Here is a 27197-nt window from a genome sequence, read left to right as displayed (position 1 = left end):
AGGTCCCAGGACCGAGCCGTGTGGAATGCCACGTGTAACTGGTGTATAGTCAGACATGGCACCTGCAATTCTGACCATGTGGGTGCTATCCCTGATCCAAGTAGCAATCCATCATGTGAGATATGTGTCCATATCGACGCTGGTGAGCCTATGCATAATGGCCCAGTGGGTTATTGTGTGGAAGGGGTTTGCAAGGTTCAGGTAGAATGTGTGGACAACTGTCCCCTATGTCGATGGACCTGTTAACTGTCTAAAGAATACAAACATGTTCAAGAGGCAAGATCTGCCCACAACAATGCTGAAATGTGTAGGACACTGTCTCTGTAGGTTCCCGATGTCTATGTGTAAGAGACCCATGACAATATGCTCCATAACTTTGCAGAACAGGCTAGTTAGGCTTATAGGGCAATATTGTGTGTGGTCCGTTGTGGCACCAACTTTGTGGAGTGGGACCACTGTCGCTGTACTCCATTCCATGGGTACATATCCTGTAGTAACTCCGATATTGCATAGTGATGTAATGTGAGGGTTATGTCTGTCATGAAGCTTGTGTAAGATGCATGCCGAGACACCATCTGGTCCCATTGATGCTGTAATGTATGCTTTGGGGAGGGCAGCACTCACCTGTTACTGTGTGATGTCAGGGAGGTTACACTCTGTTGGGATGGATAGTTGCTCCCTAGGGGGGATGGGGGAGGGACATCTGCACTGAACCTGTTTGCCAGGATGTTGGCAATGCCAGTGGGGTCAGGGTAAGTTTAGTCAGTATGCAGTAACTCACAGCATATCAGTGAGTGTCCACCCAGGTTCTTGACATAACTGAAGAAGGCCTTGTGATAGTCCTACGTGTCTGGTGCAATTGTCCATGAGAAGCAGCCCTTAGATAAGTTCATGAGTGATCGTAGCTGTCTGCTAGTACAGATCACAGATGCTTTCCCCGTCTGGGATTGTGCTCTATCATGTAGTAGCTTCCTCCTGATGTTGTACAGCTTATTAATGGCTGGGGTCAACCAGACAGGTCCCCTGCCATTGGAGGAGTGAGTCCTGTTATTTGGGATAGCACAATCCATGCAGTCCACTAGGTGTCCATAGAATGTGTATGTAAAGGATTCAGCAGTCAGAGCCGTATTTGCCACTGTCTCAGGGTCTCTGAAGGATACCACCTTGCTTTGGTGAAGTGAGACGTTGGCTCATGAGAAGTTCACCAAGATTACCCAGGATGAGTGTATGGAGGGTATATGTATGTCCAGTGAGATATATGTATGTTCTGACCTTACCAATGAGGGGTATATCGCTGGTGTGGAACATAGAGGCCCCATGTTGGTGATGATCAGGTCCAATATGTATTCCCCCTTGTGGCTGTGGAGACTGGTTGTGCCATAGCATATGAATTTACAAATTGTAGCGACTGTAGGGTGAGGGTGTTGGGGCTTGAGTAGTATCCCCAGTCAATATTTGTGTATTTGAAGTCACCCAATATAATGGTGTTTGTGGAGACCTTGATATTCTCCACTGTTCCCAGGAATGCCGAGTGTAGTTCCTGAGTATGGGAAGGTGGTCTGTAGCAGGCAACAAACTGAAAGGCAGTTTTGCACAATGGTAGTTGTATATGTATGGTCTGTGATGCTTTGTGTAGTGCTACTAACCCAGAGGTGTGTGTATCTGTGATATATATGGATACTCCCCCTAGTTGTGTTGTCCGTTCCAGGTCCTGTGGTCAGAAAGCATGGTATGAAACATAACTTGGTAGTGCTGGTGTGCATATGTGAGCCTGAACTAGGCATCTGTTAGTGCACAGATATTGGTATCCCCCATACTGAGGAGAGTCCTGAGTGGCCGCAATATGAGGGTAACACATCTGGTGTTGAGCAGCATTACCCTTAGTGTCATTTAACCTGTAATGTCTATGGAGGTGGGTCTGTCTTTTGAGCCCTGCTCAACAAATGCACTATGGTGGTAGCAAGAGCCTTAGCCAGCATTCGAAGGTCCAAGGGTGACAGGTGCAAGCTGTCCATAGTGAAGCTACGTGGCATGTCGAGCATGTATGAATGACACCAATTTGTTAGCCAACTGTTAAACGTGATATGTTTGTCTGTATAATGTGACATCATAATTGGTGGGTGTAAGATGCCAGACAAGGTCAGGGTCATACTGGCCTGGGCTACATGATCAGAGTGTTCCTCCATGTACCATGTCATGTGGTCCAGGGAGTAACATCTGAGGTTTTATGCACCAGCATGGACAATGATGGTGCCAGTCCAGACTGCATGTGTTATGTGGCGGATCCTGGCACCCGACAGACAGCCCAAAGTGACTATTCCCATGTTTGGGCTGGTGAGTGGTACGTCAGTGTGTCTGACAATAAGTGTCGCCTATTACAAGTGTATTAGGTGTGTTGTTTAGCCCGAAGGGCAGTGACTGTGTGGCACACTGACATTGTGAACTATGTGATATGTGGGTATTGTAGTGGGGTAGCAGTTGTGTGTGTGCCTGCTGTGGAGGTCTCTGCTGCTTAGGCAGAGTTAATTCACAGCATCCGAGTATGTCTATGTGTGATAATGTGGTTTGAGTGCTGTCGCCAGAGGATATGTGAGACTGATATGTGGTGTGTGTGGTTACCTTCACCACCTGATAGACTGTGCCAGTCATGGGTCGAGAGAGTTCAGCACCCTGTATGTCTCTATAGGTGCATCTCACACATATATCTCAGTTTGTCGGGAGGAGGAGAGGGTTGTCTGTGTACATGAGGCAGATGTGACATTGTGTCAACATCACAATATTCACCAGTTGGACTGGAGAGTACACATGAAACCGACCCCTGGACATGCCGGGATATTATGATGACATACACTGTAGCCAGATCACAAAGGATCAGTAGGGTGTTAAGTGTGTAAAAGAGTATAACAGGGATTAGTGCTCAGTTTCGTTGGTGTTCTGTATAGAGTAGCTGAGAAGGAGTCCAGACTGAATCATGACACCTCCGACAGCTATGTCATATATAGCAATGTACACCCATATATGTCCTGAGTCAGGGCCAACTGTACCTGGCTGACAATGCTGATATCCTGACAGACAGGCCCATATATATAGACCCACCTCCCACTGATGATAGTCCATATCATCATACCAGGAGATATCATATGTAGAATGGATGAACAGCTACCCCCAATGCCAAAAGCATGGCAGCAAGTGGAATACATTGATTTCCAATGTGTGTCATGTATAAACTACAGAACAAACAGATCCTGCACCTGAACAGTCAGCTGAGCCTCCCTCCCTACACAGGATGTGGAACCGTTGAATGTGTTACAGCAACATATGGCACTTCACACAAGTGTTGGTGCACAACACACCATGGGAAGCACAGTCCAGTACGCCTATGAAGTCTGACCTGCAAGGCCATGAAGTCCATCATGGTTGAAGTCCTAAACAGGGCTGTTGGAAGCTGACATACACACAACCCTACTAACTGTAGTATGTTCATGTGCGGATCATGGTTCCCAAACATGCTAGATTGTTTGCAAGGCAGCCACCCAGGACATACATCACTGAACACAGCTGCACGTCTCACATAGAATTTGAATAGCCCTTTATCAACATCCCAGACACATGTAGTACCCACAAAACCAACAAGCTGTGCATAAATATGTGTTGACATATGAAGGAATGTCAATGAGTCCACAGATAGATCACACAAGGTAAGGATTATGAGTTCCTGTTCAAGCTGTTGACACCCGACGACCCACATGGACTATTCCTGGAATGGCATAAAACAAAGTGTACACACATTACCATGTCCAGTCTGATGATGTTACCATCCTATAAATACAGCAGGAGAAGGGAAACCAGCCAGTAAAGCAAGTAGTGTGTTGTGTTAATGCATCTCTCTCTAGTATCATAACATAGTTAGGTAGGGGTTTGAATCCTGCAAACACTGAGTGTGCGTGTGGGGTGTGTGTGTATGTGTGCAAATGTCTTTGAAAGGAGTGCTCTTTTTGGAGACTGGGAAAACAAAATAAAAGAGGTACATTCCTCTTTGGAAAGACTGATGATGTCACCATCCTACAAATACAGACGGAGAAGGGAAACCACCCAGTAAAGCAAATAGCGCGCTGTGTTAATGCATCTCTCTCTAGTATCATAACATAGTTAGGTAGGGGTTTGAATCCTGCAAATGCTGACTGTGTGTGTGGGTGTGTGTGTGTGTGTGCAATTGTCTTTGAAAGGAGTGCCCTTTTTGGAGACTGGGAAAACACACTAAAAGAGGTACATTCCTCTTTGGAAAGACTGATGATGTCACCATCCTACAAATACAGACGGAGAAGGGAAACCACCCAGTAAAGCAAATAGTGCGCCGTGTTAATGCATCTCTCTCTAGTATCATAACATAGGTAGGGGTTTGAATCCTGCAAACGCTGACTGTGTGTGTGTGTCACTGTTGGTCAATGCGGTGTGGGTTTTGCTTTTACTATGGTATGACATATTATGATTACAACAGTAAGTGCATTGCACACATCAGGTATCTGCGTGGCAAATATATATGTGTACATGTCCCCTCAATCAGTACATAGGTGTGAAGCCTGCATACTACATGAATACATTTGTTTCCATGGACAGGTTGTGCCGCTGCTTCTCAGATCGTAGGTCACATATGTATGCATGTGACAAGGCCGTCCACTGTCGTGATCTGTGGCCAAGGTCATCTGTGCCACACACACCCATGACAGTTACTTAAGAGTAGTGTTAGTGAGGGTGTATGCCTGGGGTATATGTCAGACATGTTCATACACACCAACGACTGCCAATAATGGACAGTCTTTATAGGTGTACAACTGCCTTGTGGATATGCATTCAGGCCTCTAATGTCTTATGTGATACACCTTGGGACTCCACAATACCTATAGATATGTGGATACCAACGGACACATGACATAACATGAGGCTGTATGTACACATTGGTACCCAACATACATATTGAGGGCTACCACCTATGTGGTACTGACGGGATAGTATGTATAGTACATGTGGATGACTATGTCATAGTCAGCTTACTGCTATACAGCATGTATCAGACAACAGGTATCTGTCTGTATGATACCCTTGTGTAGGATGTGCGTCCCATCCAGGGAATGCATTGTAGGCCAATGCATGCATTTTCAGATTTGGATGGACACATCCCTAGTGTGTTTGCATGTACCTAAGGGGGCTATATACCAAACAGGTGTGGTCACAGGAATGGGTGGTGGTCATTACCACTGGTTAGTGTTATAGTGTAGCACCGGAAGGATCCAACTGTTACTGAGTTCCCTTAGACTGTGTGTCATTTGTCAAGACATCATCCAATGATTGCTTATAGTCATGCTGTTGAGATTGTTTATACTACCAGACCGCAAATCATTGACAGATATTAACAGTATCACCCACAGCATAGTCATACACACGTCTACCCATGTTAGTACATAACTGTAGTAGAATGCATACTGGCCATTGAAAGATACTATGAGATGTTAATGTGTACAAGAGGGTATGCCACATGTCCCATGTGTCCACTGTGCATGTACATGCAGACAGTGCGCACCCACCATGTTCACAGATGTACACTTGCTAATCTGTACTGCACACATCGCACACGTACTGTCCACTCACTAACACATGCTGGCAACACATTACACTTCAGCCAAGTGGCACATGGGTGGACAATACATACTCAGACCTAACAGTGGTGTAAACAATGCTACATTGATAATCAGAGCTTTGATGCATAATGTCTGCTCAGATATACCTACAAGGATGTCATTACACTTTCCTGTTGACAACTTGCTAATATTGCTACACTGCTATAGTCTCACCCTGTGCATCAGCACCATGGTAGCCCGTTCCTCCGTCAATGTTACAGATGACAGGAGGCGACACAGGTATCATCATATGCACAGGGTGTTTTGTTGTTTGCCAGAGCCTGACATTGACCCATCCAATCGACGTGTGTGTGTGTGTGTGTGTGTGTGTGTGTGACAACAGTACAGCATGGGCCAATGTTGATGTAATGTGTGTGTATGTGTGAGCCCTAGTTGTTTGGTTAATGTGTGTGTGTGTCTGCATGCACACAGCTCCACCATGTGGCTGCCATATACGGTAGTTTGTGGGACAGCCACAGACTGTACCTGCTAGGCTGTACAGATCACGGTCTCCGGCCATGGACACAGTACCTGTGCCTGGCAGGGGTGCTACGGACAGGATTGGGTACCAACCCTGACTGGGTACTGTCATCAGAGGCAGAGGTATGATGACTGGACCCATGTCCCTGCTGGGACTGGCCAGAGCCACGTGCACATGGTCTACTGGGACGGTCAATGGACAGGCCAGCACCAGCATTGCTGGGGTTGGTACTGCCACTATGGGAGTGGTTGTGAACTGTGGGCCGTCTTCGACCACTGCCAGCAGTTGCTGTTGCTGGCATGCATCCACGTCGACGTCGCAGCTGTCCCGCACGGTCCTGGCTCATGGAAGACATATTGTGGAGGGCATCTAATGTCTCCCCCAATGTCTATCTATGACCTCGGTGTAAGTCCGGATGGCACCGGCAAGGTCACAGATGCTGTCATTGATAGCTGTGTAATGTGCCCTCTGCACACTGCCTGGTGTACCATTCCATATGTGCCTGAGCCTGGATTGCAACCCGGAACATACTGGATGTCATAAGACCTGTGAGGGCACGCCTGCCAGGGGCAATATGACCAGCGGTGCTTCCCTGAGAACCGCTGGACCTCCGCCTATGTGGTACCGTTCCAGGAATATGGCTATGGCTGCTGTGAGGGGATGCAAGTGCCATGGGTACCACACTCTCCTGGTCAATGCCAACTGTATGCTGTCCCTCGCCTATGGCCATTGGTGGTGATGGATGTATTGACAGTATGAGTGTGCGCATAGATGGGGTTGAACGTTGTGTACTGTCGACTGGCGGACCAACGACAGACCCTGTCAAACCTTCCTGTACCAAAATACATGTCTCATCATCACCACTATTCGTGGCAGTGGCTTCAGGTTCCCTGCTGCTTTCGGCCACCCCTAACTCAGCACCTGTGCGAGGAAGACAGGAAACACACTTTACGGTCTGCACATGCACACATGAACACATGCACACATGAACACTAATACACTCAGTACAGCACATACACACACACACCAGCAATCCAACACATACTCTATAGTGGGTGAAGGTGGGTGTCAGTATCACAAGGTAAACAGTCACCACACACGTGTCAGCATGCAGAATATGTGTTGCACAAGACCATGCAGTGCAAGTGTAGATGCCCCTATTTAATGGCAGTATGCATGGCTTTGATGCAACTGTGTAGTTGTTCAGTGATTGGCTACACCCTGGAACACAATGTGTACATGGACACAACATTGCTGTGCAGGTATTATCAGCTCTGCAATGCCCTGTGCACCATCACTCACAAGTATACATGCCATGGCTGCATGTGTTATCTGTGTGATACATAGATATCCATGTCTGAATACAGTGTCTGTGTCCATAGCAGATAATAGTGGGCATGGGTGTAGCACATGCATGCTATGTACACACACGGGATGAGTGGTGCATGTTGACGTGAAGGAATCCCAATGCTCGACATGGCCAGTGTACAGTGGTTATGGTGAGTGTGGGACATATTGCAGATATGTTGGTGCCAGACATGGCATGGCATGCTACACGACTGCAACATTAAACACCACACATACCCAATGTGTGTCATGTGACCTATACACCCACTAGCATTCCAGGACATATATGTGACACTTTGGATGGCGACTGCTGTGCATATTGTGTATACTGGCATATGTAAGCACACACACAACATGCTATGCATATTGTGTATAGGTGCATATGTTTGCACACACACAACATTGAGGTACAAAGCAATGACTGCTATGAGTAGTACTGTGGTCACTGTAACTGGTTGGGGTGTAGTACCCTGTGCCATCATCAATATGCATCTTGTGGTCACTCACAGCTACTAATGGGTGCAAGACCACTGCCTAGCATGCTGTACCTGAACTGCAGTGCCGTGGCTACGTTCACAATTACACAGCCACCTTGTACATGGGTGTGTGAGGTGACCAATAGGGAGCATTGCCTAACATGACTGTGTTATCTGTTGCAGAGTGTTGCACAGCCCCATGATAGGCCTCTACCCCTGAGGTACATCATGTGTGTGTGCATGACATGTGGGATACTGAAGTGTGACCTTACAGCGGGTGTGTGGTAATGCCAAATGTAGCATGTTTTCGTGTACTGCGTATGATAAACGTGTTCTGTTGTGTACAGCTGTAGCAACTATGCATATCCAATGTGCAGTACAGTGTTGCCACAACTGTGTCTGCTGCACTGTGCATTGCATGGGATTGAGGCAGCTACTGACTTTACTGAGATGATTAATGTCTCACAGCAAACATGCACAGCATGCATTATGCGTAGGTGTGTTACGTGTACATGGCCTACACCTCACCTATGACATGCACATTTCATTACCAATATTAAAGTGTTAACACACTCACCAGCATGTATCGTCTGCCCTGCTGTCACACCAGAGGGACCTACAAGAATATGACACAGTTTGTCAGTGGCCACAACTGTGGCATTGCTACTGTGAGTGTGCTAAACTACAGTGGAACAACAGTCAACAGTCACAGGTGTACAGATACTATTCCAAATATCAGTATTGCACATGATAGGCAGCACAACTGCTAAACACACAGTACACATCTCACATATGCATATTCTAACAATACAGGTAACGGCAGTCTACAGCTACGGCATATTACCTGCACGCTCCATGTCATCTTGCTGGGTGGCTCCGGCCTCCATGATGACACGTGTGATGCTGTTGCTGCTGTAGGCCAGGAGCCACCACACTTAGGAGCAGCTCCTCCACTCTGGTGAGGGGGGATGTATGGCCGCCCCACCACCTGTGGCAAGCTGTTGTCTATGGATATCAGACACACGCTGCCGGACATGTCTAATTAAATCACTACAGTGATGGCGTACCTGCTCATATGTCCGGTTATGCATGCCTATGTCATTTACCCGGCGAACAAGATCTTGCCACAGTGCAGTACGCTCATGCTGGTGCTGGCTGGCCCTGGAAAAAAGCAGGTTATAGTGCTGCACCAGGCTGTTCTGTATTTCTTGCTACTCTGCAGCTGTATACGACAGATTGCGTTGATGAGCCATAACCCTGGAAGACAATTAAACGATATGTGTGAGCAAGTCATGTGGCACACTTAACATTATGAAGTACATATATCACTTAACTGCCATATATAGCATTTATCTGTCTATCAGAGGATACACACGTTCAATACCACATATCAGTGCTCAGCCCACAACTGGCTGACAGTGCCTGCCACACTCCATATAACAAACCAGTATACACCAGTAGTCGGCACACTGTTTGGGATACAATGCACAACCTCGCCCCGGGGGTATACATCAAGCTAATGCATGAAGAAATATGTCATCCAATGCAATGAATGTAATGTACATTTACAGCATTACCAGTAAACCACCCTAGTCTTTGATGCCATACCCCTACCTAACATATGTGCACGGTTGTTAATATAGCTGGCATACTGCTGTAACAGAGTATACATGTTGCTAGGTACACACACATACCCTGTAACACACGTGATTGCGGGCATGGTACAGGCATCATTACACACACATCAGACATACATACAACACACAAATGTATGCCGACACAGATGAGCATTACCTGTGTACCTTATAGTGTGTGCCCCTACTTACAGATACCTATGCCTGAGGTATGTAATCTGTGCAGACTACAGGAAACACACAAGACAGTGTTACCAGGTAATGTGAACATGCACCATACTGTGCTGTTTAGGCCTACAGCTTCAGGTAGTGCAACAGTTCATATGTGAGCTGGATTCACCAGCAGTACCACTTACTGAGCATACATGTATTGCTTCAGCCTACAATGGGACACCACAGACATACACAAGGAACTATGTCACAACATATGCCATCCTACTATGTCTGCATCCCAATAACTGACACATCTTTCTCTGGCCTCACACCTAGGACACAAACTACCATGACAGACACAACCTCACACTAAGCTATCACACCTTTACAAACCTTGCACACACTGTCATACTCATTCCACCTCACATAGCAGGTATTGCACTGAGTACATGTGTGCATTGTGTCATAGGTAGGTAATACGCTATTACTGGCCCTAGGGCCTACAGCAGCCTAGCCATATGCTACCCTGCCCTTTGACACACATGTAATGTGATTTCACTTGCTCCTGTCAACCGGATACACAGAGGTGACTCCCAGGGCATATTACCTATCTTCAAAACAATCATCAGGGGTATGTATGACATCTGCTAATGAGGAGCCTTGTTTGTTAATGCTGGGTGGTTTAGTCCAGAGTATGGCATATTTGTGGATAGGAACCTGTACCTCCAGCATGTGCTGTTATTGAGGTGACAAGGATTAGGGCCCTAGGTCATGTAGCCTGGAGGGATTGTGAGGTGTTGTCATGGTGGTTGGCCAATTGCTATGGGTTTGACATACCTCTGTATGTCCGGCAGTGGTAACCTCTGGGTGGGTGGTATGCAACGCACTCTAGCTGTGGTTTTGTGAGTCATTCTGCATAGGGCATGTGTTTGAGGGCAGTATTACTCTTTGTTAGGTATGTCTGTGGCCTTTTCACTTGCTGTAGTTGTCATATGAGGTACATACCACATTAGGCATTGTGATGAGTAGAGAGGAACGCTGACCTATATTTCCCTAGATGACACACCTTTTGTGATGACACGTACCATGTAGACAGATTACAAGACTCGTGTGGCACTGTGATTATCAAAGGGGAGCCTACTCTCCACCTGTGTCCCATGTTCCCTTCTGACACCTTCAGTGTTAGGCAGGCTATCACCTATGTGGTAGTTACTGCGTAAAGTGTTTTGGAATGGGGTATGGCACTGCGGTATCAACACTGGTGTTCAGTCCATGCTTTGGACAACAGGCACCTGGTGCAGTACATATGACCCTGTGTCTCCCTCTCTCTATGATATATATATATATATATATATATATATATATATATATATATATATATATCCATATCTATCCATATCCATACATATCTACATATATCTATATATATCCATATATATCTATATATATCCATATATACCTATATATATCCATATATATATAATATATCTATATATATCTATATCTATATATGTATATATAGATCTATATATATATATATATATATATATATATATATATATACACACACATATATATATATATATATATATATATATATATATATATACACACACACATATACATCTAAACATCCATTGCTGTACATATAGCTGCACATATACTGCCCACCTTTCATGGTGGGGATGTCAATTATGCAACAGTTGTGAGACATGCGGTTATGTAATACTATTGCACAATGTTGTGCAGAATGCATTCTGCTGTCCTCAAGCTGTATAGCTGTAGCAGGCCTCACTGCCTGTAGCTCAGTTCCACAGCGTTTAATCACCACATGACATATACCGGCACTGCTTGCTGTCTGCAATGCCACACACTACAACCTACATACATATGTGCACATAGCAGCCTTCAACAACATACATATGTCCAGCCTTCACTAACAGTTGCAGTATGTCCCTTGCCCTATGCAAATGTGCATGTGCATATAGATACGGACTGCTGCCACATATGGATGATTCACAATATGTAGAGTACCCTTCAGACACATCATTCAGATGTCAGCAAATACATATCTGTTACATACCTTACCTTTGTATTCCTCACCTCCGTCTGTTGTAGGTGTTGATTTTTTTATTTTTTTTTGGTTTTGGTTTCCTCTGTGTGTTGGTCTTACTTTTCAGTGTCTGTCTCCTACTACCTGTTTGTATCCATCTGTATGTCTGTCTGTCTCTGTCTCTCTCGCTCGCGCTCTCTCTCTCCCCCAGTTGGTGCAATGATATTATTGCATGTGTGGACAGCAGATACAGGCTGCTTTTCTAGGTATCTGCAGACGTGCATGTGATGGCCTCTGCACGAATTGGTGCCCACCATTTAGTAATTGCATGCAGCCTGCTGTGTGGTAATTGCAGTTCTCACTGTGATTTCAGGACACTGCTATAAAATGATAGGTTAGGTAGGCATAGCCCTTTCAGTTTTGTAAGGTGGGGACCATGCTTGTTTGCTGTGGACACTGTTTTCTCAGTCAGAAGGTTGGTATATGTCTCATATCTGAAGATGGGTTGTAGCCAGTGAAATGCATGTTGTACTGAAACCTGACTGTTGCTTCTTCCAGTACACTCTTCTCAGTGTGTAGGTTTACTCACACCTCCTAATGCTAACACTGGATACATGGGAGTATGCACTTTATTTTCGAATTAGAGAATTAACTGGCATACAATAGTAGTTATTGCAATGTGTTCCTATGGCTTTCCTATTTTCCCTTTACATTCACTCATTGTAATGGATGTTATATTTCTTTCAGCACCAAGTTATTGTATATCTGCTGTGGCTTAGTGGTACATCATGCAGACAGGTGAGTCCAAGGTGTGGGGTTTGAGACTGACAAGGGTATTTTATTTTGCTGCTCAGCAGTACAAGGGCCCTGTCATACAGAGTGACTAAGGCACTTTTAAGCAGTTGTAAGTGGGTTTGCACGACGCTTAGTGATGCTAAGCTAAGCTTAGCTTAGCTTAGCTTATTTTATTTTAGCAATACTAAGCTAAGCTTGGCTTAGCTTATCATATCTTAGCAATGCTAAGCTAAGCGCACACATGCGCACACTGGTGCAAACCCACTTACTACTGTTTACAAGTGTGCACTCCTGCTAACCCCTGCGCTCATTTCTTTGACAGAAAAGTAAATGGGGAGATAGGAATGTGGTGATAAAGGGTGCACAAAGAGGGGAAGACAGTAGGGAAACCAGCTCGGGATGTACAGGATGGTTGTGGAGAAGGTCCATAGCTGCCCATTTCTTTACCAGCAACAGCTGTGCATATGCAATACATTAGGAGGGATATTTGAAACCTTCCACCCCTGAGAGAGGGGTGAGGACAACTAAGTATGTTGTACTACCAATTATGAATATCAGACACATGCACTGTTTGTGACCTGCTATACTGTCATTAGTACGTTACTCACTTCTGAACAGTTTGTGGTTTGTTTGTGTTGACATTAGCACAGTCTGCTCAGGACAACTGGACATATTTCACTACTGTGTATGCCTACCTACACCCTTGGTTGTGCCTGACTACGCGGGCATATAGTACCTTTGGATAGGGGTGCAGAACTGCAGAGTGCATTATTTATTATCGTGTGATGTTTATCTTGCTGAACATGTAGAGTTGTTGTGTACCTGTAAGTCTATAAAGGCTAGTAATCTGTCTGAGTAGCTCCCACCTGTGGACATATCCAGATGGTAGACAGAGGTTAGCCTAGTATTCATTGACTGTGCACCACACCAGTCTTTTCAGCCCCTGAACAGTGGCATTGTCACAGGTGGTTGCTAGCAGTACATGGCTACATCTTTTGATATTTCTGTGTTGTATTCCTACATAAGGGCATGCTTGTGGAATTCATTATACAGCTATTCAAAGAATGTGTAACAGCAGACAGGCTGATATGCCTGTGTGTTTCTGACTCTTCCAGGCCTCAGATACTCTCAGATATATATTTGAACAGCCTCAGGGAAAGGTACATATCAGTGGGATACACCTGTGATATATTTCAGATATTTTGCAGTTGCGACTTTGGGGGATTCTGAGCATATGTATTACTACACCTTTTCTGACGTGCAAGCAGTGTCTACTCTCACTTATTAACATTTATCATTAAGTGGGATTCCCCACCTTTCTGCCTACTGTTACTACATTTCACAGGGAGTCTGAGGAACACAGCTAACATTTGTTTGCAAATCAGGGACATCCCTGTAAACCAGTCACAGTTGGGAGGTCTGGCCTCTGACCTATTCAAATATGCCAGTGTTTATCCTGCTCTGATACTGTGTGGGGTTTGTAAGGTGCTACTGTAACATTATTCCCTACTAGCATGGCTGGTTCTCTTTTCACAGTCATGTCATGCAATTCCACAACACTTGCTGGTTAAGGGCCACAGAACATGATTTGTGTTATGCCATTCCTATTCTCCCTTTAAATTCACTCATTGTAATGCATGATATATTTCTTTCAGCACCAAGTTATTGTATATCTGCTGTGGTGTAGTGGTACTTCATGCAGACTGGTGAGCCCAAGGTCTGGGGTTCGAGACTAACAGGTGTATTTTATTTTGCTGCTGAGCAATACAAAGGCCCTGTCATACAGAGTGACTAAGGCACTTTTAAGCGGGTTTGCGTGACACTTAGCAATGCTTAGCTAAGCGCACACAAGCTCACACTCGCGCACCCCCGCTAACTACTGCTTAAAAGTGCTCACTCCCACTAACCGCGTGCTAATTTCTTTGAAAGAAAAGAAAATGGGGAGATAGGAAAGTGGTGAAAAAGGGGGCACAAAGAGGGAAAGACAGTAGGGAAACCAGCTGGGATGTGCAGGAAGGGTGTATGGAAGGCCCATAGCTGCCCATTTCTTTACCAACAACAGCTGTGCATATGTTCGTAATTTGGTGTGAAATGTGCAACCTTCCACCCCTGAGAGAGGGGTGAGGACAACAGAGTATGTTGTACTGCCAATTATAATTATCACTTTACATGTCCAGTGGACATGTGTGCGAAATGGGCGTAATTGTTTTGTGGGAACAGATTGCCCTTTTTTTATTTTTTTTTTCAGGTGAGAGTGGAATGTGAGGTAGGGGATGTAGGTATATTTGGGGAGGTAGGTTGGGGAGGTAAACAGACAAGACAAACAAGACGCATACAGGGGTGGAATTTGACACATGGGGTGGGTGAACACAATTGACGGGGAAGGTTGTTTGGAAATCGCAAGCCCATGAGCCCACAGATGGTAACAGTGGAACTGAGATCCCACCCATGGGCAGTCACCACTACACCTTCACAGCCCCGAGGGTGGCTGTGCTGGGGGCTGAGTAGGACGGGCAGGCTCTCCTGAGAGATGCGCCACTCTTGCCTCAAGCTGGCGTAGGGGATCAGCGACTGAACGCTGGATCTCCCTACGCACCACAGCCCGGACCCTTCAAAGGGTGACATGTGGCCCTTCTCCACCCACGCTTGCATGGGGGGGCGAGCCCCATCCCCTGCAGCGCTTCCACCCGAAGGTGGCACAGGACCAATGGAGGAGGGGAGCCCGGGCTGGGTACCGGACCTGCTGGTGCTAGGTGCACTCGCTGGCTGAGGAGGGACAGGTGGGTCCGCTGGGACCGGCCTTCCCATATGTTCTGTGATTAGGTGTGTTTAATTACAACATAAGCAAAACAGCATTCCAGATTAGTTGTAACGGCATGCATTAATATTCCCATTAAAACAACACACCAAGGGTACAACAGCTGAACAGCAAGCATAACACATGCATATATTGAACCACAGTGGTTATTCCAACAGCATGCAGGGATGTTTGGTAGCAACAGGCCACCATGATTGTGGTGTTCAAACAGGGCACATGCATCAACGTGAATGCAAATATTTATAGAACAGTAGGACATATGTCCCAACAAATATTTAAGATTACACATACCCACTGAGGTGTGGAATTGCATGGTTTATGCACATACAGTAGGGTGTAGAAAATACCTCGGTTAACATCTTTTAATGACCTTTTCATCTACACTACATCCTAGTGACTGCAAGTGTTTATCCCCTACATATATTATTACACTTGCCACCATACATTAGGTTGTGTTATGGGTTTGGCTAGTTCAATATATGCCTGACCTATATCTGACATACTAACTGTCCAGGATGCATATGTTACTGCTACATATTTCTTGATTGCATTTATATTTCTTTATCTACATATCTGGGATGTTTTCACATGACATTTTCACTTCCATTTATACAGAACCCTGCATTTCTTGACACACACTCACATTTTTGGGGAAAATATAACATGCTACACATGTGCCAGCTTTAGTTATTCATGCCAGACGGTAACTGTTGTGGACTGTATATGTGTTTCACAGCTACTAGCACTTCCATCACCCACTTTATATGGGACTGCACAACTCTGGGTTGCCAGTACCTTTTCAAACAGTACTGTTTGTATAATGCAAGGGTACAACAACATTTCAGACTCTGTGACACAGACACACTCTGGGTTTTAGACCTTTATTAATGACATTACACACTTTTCCACAGGCTCACTCCTTTATTTGTTTTAATGGTGTATATTGTAGACATGTTCAAGACATATTATACCTTTATTAATAGGTTATCACACTCTTTTTTCAGGCTCACTCACTTATTTTATATGACAGTGCCTGCAGAGATATTATTCCAGACATATGTTACCTTTCTTAATGGGTTACTACACTCTTTTTCTGCCTCTCTGACGTTTTTATCTGACAGTACACGCAAAGGACTTATTCAGGCAATGTTATGGCTGTATTATTGGACTACAACACTTTCTTTCATGCTCTCTCCCATATTTTATATAACAATACATGCAGAATAATCACTAACCTGCCTGGTGGTGTAGCCTATCAGCATAGGCTTGCTGATTCATAGCACGGTCACCTGCAGCTGTAAAGTAAATGAGGGCATATTGAGACATACCTATCCGTTATACATACTCCATTATCAATTCTTACATACTGCATTCCATGGCTACATACTCAGTTGTGGGACATCCCGCATCCCACGGGCCTCCTGTATCCACTGGTTCAGGCAGTCCTGCTTTCATCTCAAGTCTGCATGGTGGTGACGGACCTGCTCACCAGTCCAAGGAACACCTGTGGCACTGGTGAGGTCACGAGCTAATTGGTTCCAAGCCTCTGCCTTGTACTCCGTCCCTTGGAACTGGCCTTGCAGGAGTCTTGTCTCGTGACGGTGGACAAGGAGCCAAACCATGTATTTGGACTCCTTGATGCCCCAATGTTGCGCTCAGAAGCGTGTTCCCTCTCTGACACCAGACATTCTAACTGCAGATGTGAGCTACAATCAGTTATGGCATGTATTCCCACCTGTGGGGCTTACATATGCTGCATTTTCCGCACTTTTTTGTGACTGGCCGTTTTGTAAAATTCTCGGCTGACAGCAGACCTGCTTAGTAATGGTTAAACTATCATTCGTAAGTATATGAATGTTAACAGTGGAAGTTCCCCGTATGTTGTCATGGCTTAGTGGTTCTGTACTTTGCTTCTGATGCACAGATTCCTGGGTTCGAACCTTGTCATTCATTTTATTTTCATACTGTCCAGACAGGCTAGGGGGTGTGGCTGCATTTAAGCAACTTTGCTCTATGTTGCTCCTCGGTGCCCTGGTTGGTGCGGCGCACACGTCCGCGCAAACACATTGTGCTAGGTAAAGTGCCATTGAACTATTGGCAACTCTATTGTGCTGGGTAAAGCGCTGTTAAACCGTGGGCACCTCTATTGCGCTAGGTAAAGTGCTATTAAACTACGGGCAACTCTATTGCGCTGGGTGAAGCGCTGCTTAACTGCAGGCAATTTTATATCAGGATCCTTTAAAATATTTATTTTCTTCACTGATACATTGGCCATTTCACTGCTTTTTAGTAATGTTTAAACATATTTGTCAGGTATTATTTCATATACTGATTTAAAACATAAATACGAAGGAGTGGTGGGACTCGAACCATGAATGCCTCTTTGTGCGAACGCTCTACCATTATGCTATTGCTATTTGGTGTGATTTGCATAAACATTCTTTCTTATGCTCTTCCATGTCTGAATTGCTAACTGCAGCTAAGCAATGGGCACACCCGCACACACACGCGCAAATACAGGCAGCTATTTTGGGAATTTAAAAAAATATATTTAATATTTTGCGTTTTAGAACTATGATAGGAGTTTACAATATCAGGGAGTGTAGTGTTGGGTGCAGGGACATTTGAGTGGACTCGCTCTTGTGTGTGTACTTTTTTTACTTTTGAAATACTTGCAGGGGCGTGGACATTTAGACTGCTCGGCAGTCCGACATGCCCCCTGCTTTCTTACACAGTCCGTGTAAGACTTACGGTTGAGTCAGCGTGCCCTCATGAATATTCATGGCACGCTGACGTCATACTGTTCAACTGCAGCCTGCAAGTAAGACATATTAAGTCTTACACAGAGGTTTCGTGAATCCGGGTGTGTGTATATGGTGAAATTATTTTCTTTGTTTCAGAATGGATAACATTTATGATGTTGAAAAATGTAGACAACAGAATACGAGTTAATGTCAATTTGTTATTTCCTTCAAGGTGAACGTTTTGACATAAACCAAATAAATGCTGAGGAATCTGTATTTCCTCTATATATTAAAAGAGAATTAAGTTGAGTAAGAAATGGATAGAGAAAAAAAGGCAGTACAACTAAATTTATTTGTCATTTGTTAACCGGGTTAGTCCAACTGAGCCAGTGTCCAGTTTTCAGTGGAGAACCAAGGAGAAAAGCTCCAGGCAGTTATTACAAAGTTACAAAAAAAAAATCTGACAATGAAGTTTTACGCAAACATTACAATAATATGCTTTACATGAGTATATTAGAAATTTACAAAAGGCCTGAGAATGAAGTTTACATAAACATTACAATAATGTGCATAACATGCAGTACAAACATTAGAATTTTTTTTAATCAACAAAAAGAGAAAGCAATGCAAATGAGATAGGACACTTGCAATAGGTGGGTGTTAAAAGTCTGAGTGATAGTGAGGTGGGCAAGATGGGAGTGAAGTGGGATCATTGCAGTGACAGGCATTGGTATTTAGGAGAAACGTTTTAAGTTCAGATTTAATAGAGATTCATGTTAGAAATAATTCAGATGTTAAGGGGGAGTTTGTTTTATGCATGGGAAATACTATATTTGTAAAGTTTATCAATGTTTTTGTTTGGTTTATAGCTGTCCAGAATGAGCTGATCATAGCTGCAGAGAGTTCTGGGAGGGTTAAAATGGGATATTAGTGAGGACAGAGCAGGACAGGAAAGGGGTTTTAAGAGTAGAGTATGAGTCATTTGCAGTGGAGAGTGCAGGTGCTGGGGGACGTCAAGCCACTGGAGCTGTTTTAGTGCATGGCATTGATGAGATTTGTAGGGTTGCTTATAGCAGATCTTGCAACACTATAGTATGATTGACAGAGTTTAGCCAATAGGGTAGATTGGAGATGTGAAAAGGTGGAGGAGGCATAAAGTAGACATGGAAGGAGGAAGGCCTGAGCTAGATTCTGCCTAGAGTCAGGGGCTAGGTATTTTTTATGCCTGCAGAGTAGGCCGGGTTTTTGATTGGTCTTTTTGATACAGTGCTGAATATTGGTATAAAATTTTAATTGGTCAGGGATAATAACACCAAGATGTTTAGTATGTGGGTCAGGTTGTGTGATGGAATTGTTGAGAGAAGAAATGGTGAATGTTGTTTTGAGGAATTGGTTGTTGGTTAGCCATTTTTCTACAGATAGGAAGCTATGTTGAGTAGTATAGAGGAGATTAGAGAAACTGTCAGAACAGGTAAGAGTAGAGTTGTCCACATATTGTGTCAGTGAGGATGCTGTACAGGAACTATGTAATTGGTTTGTGAAAATATTAGAGTAGAGGGCCAAGAATCGAGCCTTGAGGCACCCCAGTTTGGATGACTTTAGTATCGGTGCTGTAGCTTTAAATTTTGTTTAAAAATGCAATAAGTGATTGCAATGTACATCCACAGAGATACAGTTTTACTTACGAGCACTAAAAGATGTTCAGAAGAATAAATGGTAAGAATGTTCATAATTTTTTACTAACTTTACAACCAAAGGAGACCATCAAGAAGCTCGGCCACATCACCCACTACTGGTGGGACACTAACAATGTAACCCACAAAGTAGACTTTCTATGCATTTCCACAGTGAAAATTTACTATCACCCATCCAGTCATGCTGACTGTTTTTAAAGTGCTATTGAAGTACTCTGCTTGATAAGTAAGATAGATATATAGTAGCAGCCTATTCTAGAAACAGAGGATACATTAGGTATCTGATGCTGTTGGTATAGAATGGGCATTTGCTATCGTATTGGCTCAACTGAAGTGAAGGAGTTCAAAGAGCCCTGGATCATTCAGAGCAATGAAGGCTAAGCAGAGATCACCTTCTCAGGAGTCTGTGTGATACTCAGCAGAGGGACAGGACGTTTAGTCCATCAGAACCGCTAAGGGTAATGAGACCTGAGAATGTATGCTTTTATTAGATATTTTTTTCAAATTTTATGGACAACAGGAAAACAAATTTGGAGCGGATGTTTATAATGTAACCCTTTATTTAAGATTTATTTAATTTTATTAACTGTACAAAACTCACTGACTACAAATTCTTGTTTTTTGAGGGGTATGACCCAAAAGCTTTGTTGTACTCATATAACTTGCTCAAAGTTGCAAAAACACAGATGAAGATGTTGTAGGACTGAAACTCAGGGCAGCAGAGCATAGTTTGTCAGAAGCTCATTGCCTTGACTCTCTGACCTTAACTTTTATTTGAAGTGAATGTATAAAAAAATCAGGTCATAGCATGACTCATGTTTTATGACACATTTAATGCAGACCTTATAAGTGCTTGTAAATTCTTACAAAATGGTGTTGACAAAGATAGTATTTTTTCAAGCAGTACAGTTCCAAAATTATATGAGTCAGACTGATTATTCAGGTGTAGTGCATCATGGGAATTAATGCAACAATGTGTCACTTAAATAAATTTAGCCTGTATACCTAATTAAATATAATGTTTGTGAGAAAACAGTTTAGACATATTAATAAGTTAATGCTAAACATATATTCTGCCAGTTTATACCACTATGTAGCCATGTATGCTGCTGCTGAAGACAAATCTTTTCTATGGGGTGTACCTGTTTCAACACCGCTGAGCTATAAAGTAGGCAGCATTTGTTAACGTATTTGTTATTTGAATAATGACAGTGCAGATTAGCTAACTACCTTGTTTCAAGCAATGTTTACAGATGTCACTCATACCCTGGAGAGTCAGATCTGTAAGAGGCCTCAGTGACAATTTTTGATGTTTTTTTTTCATCTTTACTATCTTATTCATATTAATATTTTACTGTCAAAGATACTTTAGCATTTGGATTTGCAACCTCCAGGTGACAGGAACACATTCTGTGATGTCCATGACTTGACCTCCCTCTGTAATTTTTTTTTTTTTTTTTTTTTTTTGGGAAGGGCTACAGAGAATTGCACATCAGATTCAAGACATGAAGGCACAACTCGGTTACAAATCTAAGAGTATAGAAGTTTTCTGGCAATAAAATACAGCTGTAAAACTCATTATTCATTATTTAAGTTATCTCAAACCCTTAACATTGTTTTGTAACACAGATGAATTTGTATGTAACCTGCATGGTTTGCAACCAACTTTTCAACATTTAAGTGTTCAAAAACAGTTGTGAAAAAGTGATTATAGCTTTTTCTTGTAGGACTACTGATGAAATGCATTTAAAAACAAAAGACAGGAGACTGAGGGAACCATTCTTATTTTTGTTTAAAGAAATGCTGGATTTTTTTATAAATCACATACCTCTCACCTCTCCAGATTTTTGCAGAATGTCCATGTTTTTGCCTCTTAATTTTGGTCTGTTCATCATACAATTTGTGGTTTTCTGGAAATCATTGAGATGATCCGAGGACCGAAGCCACTAAATAATGACGTACATTTGAGTTTCAGACTTCAAATCCCTCAGAAAATGTATGTTAACATGGACCCTGTTAGTCTAGCAACTTTCTAAGTTTATAAGAGCAATATTTAAAATCTGTCCCTATCTTTGGGCCTTGTCCCCCCATTTCATCAGGCTTTGTCCAAATTTCTTGCACTAAGAGGTTGAGAGGTATGTTCAGATGCTAAAATGTAACTGACTGGTTTTTACCTTCTAAAATGTTTTTCATTTACTGTGTTCACACTGAAACTACTATGAGCGGTATGTTGATGATATGGGATAGCTCTGAGACGAACAGCTGACATCTCATTAGCTCTTGGATAATTCCTCATTACCACGGTGGCATCTACAGAAGTAATGTCAAAGGTGACCAGCTCAACACCTTATGAGTGGTGGCTGACACATTTCAGTGATTTCACAGAAAGGGAGCAGTGCTGATGGTGCCCTGTTAGAATAAACAGATGTTTAGGCATTTTTATCCCACATCAGGTAAGAAGGTTAGTCATTATCCGAAGGAAAGCAAAAGGTGACGTAATGAATGCAACACGATGGCTGATTTTAAGAAGTATGTTTGCTTTTTCATTACTCTCATCATTATAACAACTTCTTTACAACAGGACATGTACTGAAACATTTGGTTGCAAGGTTTTACGCACTATGTGATTTTTTAGGTGAAGGGATGTTTCTAAACACATATGATACTTGAGTGCAAAAGAAAATTCATTGCACACTGCAACTATACATGCAGATGGTTCATAAAAAAATCTTACAGTATGTTGCCATTACACCATCTGAGGAAAGTGTGTTACCTATGTCTTCATTTTCAGAAGCAGACTGAAACAAAATCTTATCCCCTGGAGGACTGGTAAAACACGAATACTTGGCACTAGAAATCGTCTGGTTAAATAATATAAACAATCCACTGATGCATAATACCGTTGTTAGTTAACTTTTATTTATATAAAATTTAATGGATCCCATTGTAATTAACTGATCCCAAAATGTATGTCATCACTGTGATGCAAGTCCAACAAGGTGCTGTGGCAAATGAGATACTTGGACCTCTGTTCACTTCAGATCCTTAGGAATTGCAACATATCCTTGGACATCTTTACATGTTCTCTTCTTCTTTTGTTTGTATGCATTCCTTTCCTGAAGTCAGCTGTGATCGTTTCAAAGAGAGCACACGCTCTGTTAACCGCAGGTCCCGAAAGTCTAAAAGAGGTCTGTGCTATTCAGAACTAACTTGATCCATTTTTGCTGCTCTTTATACATTAGCTGGTGTGCTTTGAGCTCTGTTGTTGTGATGTTTTGCTGCTGTTTCTTGCTGGCCATACTAAATAAGCATGCCTGTTTCAAAGTACATTGTCTTGTTCACTTTGCCTAACCAACCTTGTCTTCATCAGAAATCAAACTGCATTAAAGAAATTGAAAATACATTGCCATGTGTAATTGAGACACTGGTTGTTTATGAACAGTAAGAGACTGCAGTAATCAAATACATCTTTCCCAAATTATCTTTGGCAAAAGAAAGAAAATGTTCAGTTTATTCAAAATATAAAGATAGAATGTAATTCACAGCAGCTGATCCGCAGTTTGGATTTTAAACCATCTGTCTTTCAGCTGCGCTAAGTTTTAAGCAGCTTAGAGTAAAATATAACATAAAGTTCACTTTAGTAAAATTAGCCATTATAAAAGAAGCCCCTCCTCCAGAAAGCAGGTAATTGTATTTTTACCTACAGTGAAACTGTGGCAAAATGATCCGTGGATTCAGATTTTAGGAAATGTAGAATGTTACTATATAAAACTCAGATGTGACACTGGAACATCATACTTAACTATTTAATTGCAAACGTTAGCTCATCCAATGCAGATACAGACAAAATGGTAGACAAAATTGTATTTAGTTCTGCTAGCACTGTGGTTGCACAAACCACTAAAGTCAGGATTGAAATCTTAAGAAAGAGGAAAGCAAAAATTGATTTTGTTTCTATCTTTCTTTGCGGGTGGTATCACTACAAACTGATGATCTTAGATTTTGTGCAAAAAAAATGGTATATTTCTTATAGGAAAATCATAAACTATTACATATTTAAGACAAAAAAAATACATGCTGAGTTGCTGTCTGCCACTTCAAATTTTAATATCTCCATTCCAAGACCAGTACTGACCTTGGGGCAAAGCGGCTCTTTCTGTTTCACATTTGGGCAATATTACTGTGCTCAGCAATCTAATGTTACTAGTACTACTGATTGTTTTTCCTACAAGTCTGAAAATACTACTTTATATATATATATACTGGATGAGCAATGACCAGGTGCTTTGTTTCTAAGGATGGAATATTTTACTGGAAACAGACATCTTTTAATGTAGAAGTCTTTCTGGGGAATCGAGGCCAGCAGTCTACTGTAGCACAGACAAGTAGCTGAGCTGATAGCAGTTAGTGCACTACAGGGTAGTTTGCAATACTAAGAAAAACGTGTTCATTCTAAATTTTTAGGTCAAATGTCTCTTAAAAAATGGTTGACTCAAAGCAGCTTACCATATCTTAGCATCACATTTCTTCCAGACTGCAGTCACCAAAGAGCTAGCAACTGAAGAATCTAGACACACATGCAGTCCTCATGTGAGCTGACAGATTATACATTTCAATGCAGAAGGACAGAAATCCATAAATCCTTAACTGCTTTTTGAGTACTCTGTCCTAATTATGTTTTCTTGTTATTCTAACAGAAAGGAACAGGCGTAGTGGGAGACGACATTCAGTGACAACAAGACGAATGGTGGCTTTGTATGACTACGATCCCAGAGAAAGCTCCCCAAATGTTGATGTGGAGGTATTAGCAAGATAATTCATGCATGTGGTTTGGTTCAACCTTTATTGCACATATCTTCTTTTCTCTCTCTCTCTCTTTTTTTTTCCTAAATGGTGTACTAGGCATAGCCCCTAAATGTCTAGAAAATATATATATATGTATATGTATGTATAATCAAGTAGCAATGAATTTTAGTCTTACCTGAATTTCACCTGTTTTCTTTTTTTTTATAAAACAATGCTGCTTTATTTCTGTACATTCATTTTACATTATTGTGTAGTCCTCATGCATGCTGCACTGTCTCCTAATGCATTTTTCTTATGTATAAGTATATGTGTATATATATATATATATATATATATATATATATATATATATATATATATATGTGTGTGTGTGTGTGTGTGTATATATGGGTCTATGTCAATCGAGTTTTCAAAAACTCAAAATTCATATGGTTAAGACCAAATGATTAAGTTTCTGAAAACTTAAAAATCAAAAAAAAAAAAACATAAAAATCTACTTTTTTACACATAGGCGATCATATACATTATATATATATATATATATATATATATATATATATATATATATATATAAAGTCACAAAAAACAAAACACACTACTGTTTTCCATAAAACTACTATTCATATAGGCATCAACTTATTATCAGGTGTTACAATCTTATTTTTTGTCTTGTTAACATGTTATATTACATCTTTTAATATTATAACACAATTTTTATTTCATTTCACAGTATTGTAATGTTACTTTACACTAGTCACAAAATAATACAATATATTGTAAACTATATACAGTCTTCTAAGTAGTTGTTCCACCTCCTCCTCACTGAGGCTCACTGACAGCTTGTTCTGCCTTCCAATGGGTTAACCCATCCTCTTTATTACTGCTTTTGCCCCCTTTATTTTAAAATTTTCTCATTCTTTTAACTTTCTTCATCTACCCTCAAGGCACTACTCCACCATATCCATCTTTTCCATATTTTCACATGTATCTTTCCCCCTTTCCTGCTTTTTCTCTTCTCTCTCCTTCCTCTGTTTGTGCCATTAGTTGTCCAAAGTTCTAGTTGGTGGTGTTAGCTTTCTCCATTTTCTTGTAATAGCCTTTTTTTCATATTGCTAAAAATAACTCTACTAGATATTTCTCTTCTTCCAGAACCCCTGTTACATATCCTAGCAGAAATGCATTTTCTACTGTTCCAGTTTCTAGGAACAGATGATTTACTAGCTGCAGAACTTGTATCCTAAATCCTTCCAATTTTGTACAGCGCTAAAATATGTACATCCATGTACCCATTTCTTCTTCACATCCCCAACACATCCCCTCATCTCTGCCAATATCCTATATAGTTTTGCTTGTGTATAAAAATATCTATGGAGGCATTTCCATACAAATTATTTTGAATTTGCAAGCCATTCCTCTTTTTCTGCAGTTCCTTCTCCCATTTGTTTTACTCCTTCCTTCTATTTGCTTATCTACTTTCTCTTGAAGCCATCTTGTCCCTATCCACAAAAGCCCCTTAATTGTCTGTCCTTCTATTCTCTTTATACCTTCCTCTTTTATAAGTGCTGATTCATCTTTTTCATCTGATAGATATTTTTCTATCTTCTGTCCTCTATTTATGACTGCATTGTGTTCATATCCCAAATTATTGCCAAGCTGGAGTTCCTCCCTTTTCAACCCACATTTTTACCCTCTCTTCAATTAGTATATGAGGCTAGAGCTTCACCTTGTTCCCCTCCCCCATCACAGTGCCCTGCCCTCTCCTGGTTTGAACTTCCTGTGGCAAAACTCTTTTTCTCCATTATTTCCTGTTTCCGTGACTGCAAGTTAAATACCTTCTGTATTTATTTAATCGACAGATGCTGCAGTTCTCTCTCTGGTGTTTCTAGTAGTGTCTGTATGTCTGTCTTACTCCTCCACTACATTCCCTTTTCACATATCATTTCTTTTCACTAAAATTAAAAATTGCTGTTTTGCTTGGTGCCCAGTATTATAGCATCCACCCTCCTCCAAACCTAGATCCCACAGACCTTTAACTAACATCTGACCAATATGAGCTTGGATTATAGCCATCTATCTGTGGACATCTGCCTAGTTTCATTGTATACCACTGGAATTGTGAAAATAATTATAACTGATCTGAAAAGCATATTTTCTGTTGCTGAGTTACAACCATATTTGGAAGCTCACTCCTGTCTTCGGACAGTTGTGTGTGGTTCTAAAAGGCTAGAGATTTTTGATAAGCTAAACTTAGCTATACAATTTCTAACATACCCCTGCCTGCAGCAATAAAAGCTCTGTCCAGAAATGTCCTATATCTCAACAGGAATACACACCACCAGTAACACCAGTAACCACTCTGCACTCTCTCCACAACATCTCCTGTAAAATGACCATCACCATCAAATTCACTATAGTCTGTTTTGACAAAAAAAAAAGAAAGAAGAAGACCGGTTACCTGTTACAGGAAGAACCACCATATTACTTTTTTACCCTAATTTATCTGTATTTCTGGGGTCTTTTG

The 27197-nt window shown here is 42.0% G+C and overlaps 1 protein-coding gene across 12 annotated transcripts in view; it reads left to right on the top strand.

Annotated features, from left to right (window-relative positions):
• LOC122799590 (RIMS-binding protein 2-like) overlaps window positions 1-27197 on the top strand; it is a 2967700-nt gene that overhangs the window by 2876873 nt on the left and 63630 nt on the right. For 7 of the 12 annotated variants that reach the window (XM_044068753.1, XM_044068749.1, XM_044068746.1 and 4 more), the window contains one exon: window positions 24568-24671. In XM_044068753.1, coding sequence (XP_043924688.1) covers window positions 24568-24671 — 104 coding nt within the window. Of the gene's footprint in view, window positions 1-22992; window positions 23059-24567; window positions 24672-27197 lie in introns of all 12 variants that reach the window. The other 5 variants (XM_044068745.1, XM_044068748.1, XM_044068744.1 and 2 more) reach the window with 1 other exon arrangement.

This window comes from Protopterus annectens, chromosome 4.part0 (genome assembly GCF_019279795.1).
Source record: "Protopterus annectens isolate FY-2018-M chromosome 4.part0, PAN1.0, whole genome shotgun sequence".
Taxonomy (NCBI): Eukaryota; Metazoa; Chordata; order Ceratodontiformes; family Protopteridae; genus Protopterus; species Protopterus annectens.
This window is presented reverse-complemented; position numbering and strand designations above follow the sequence as displayed.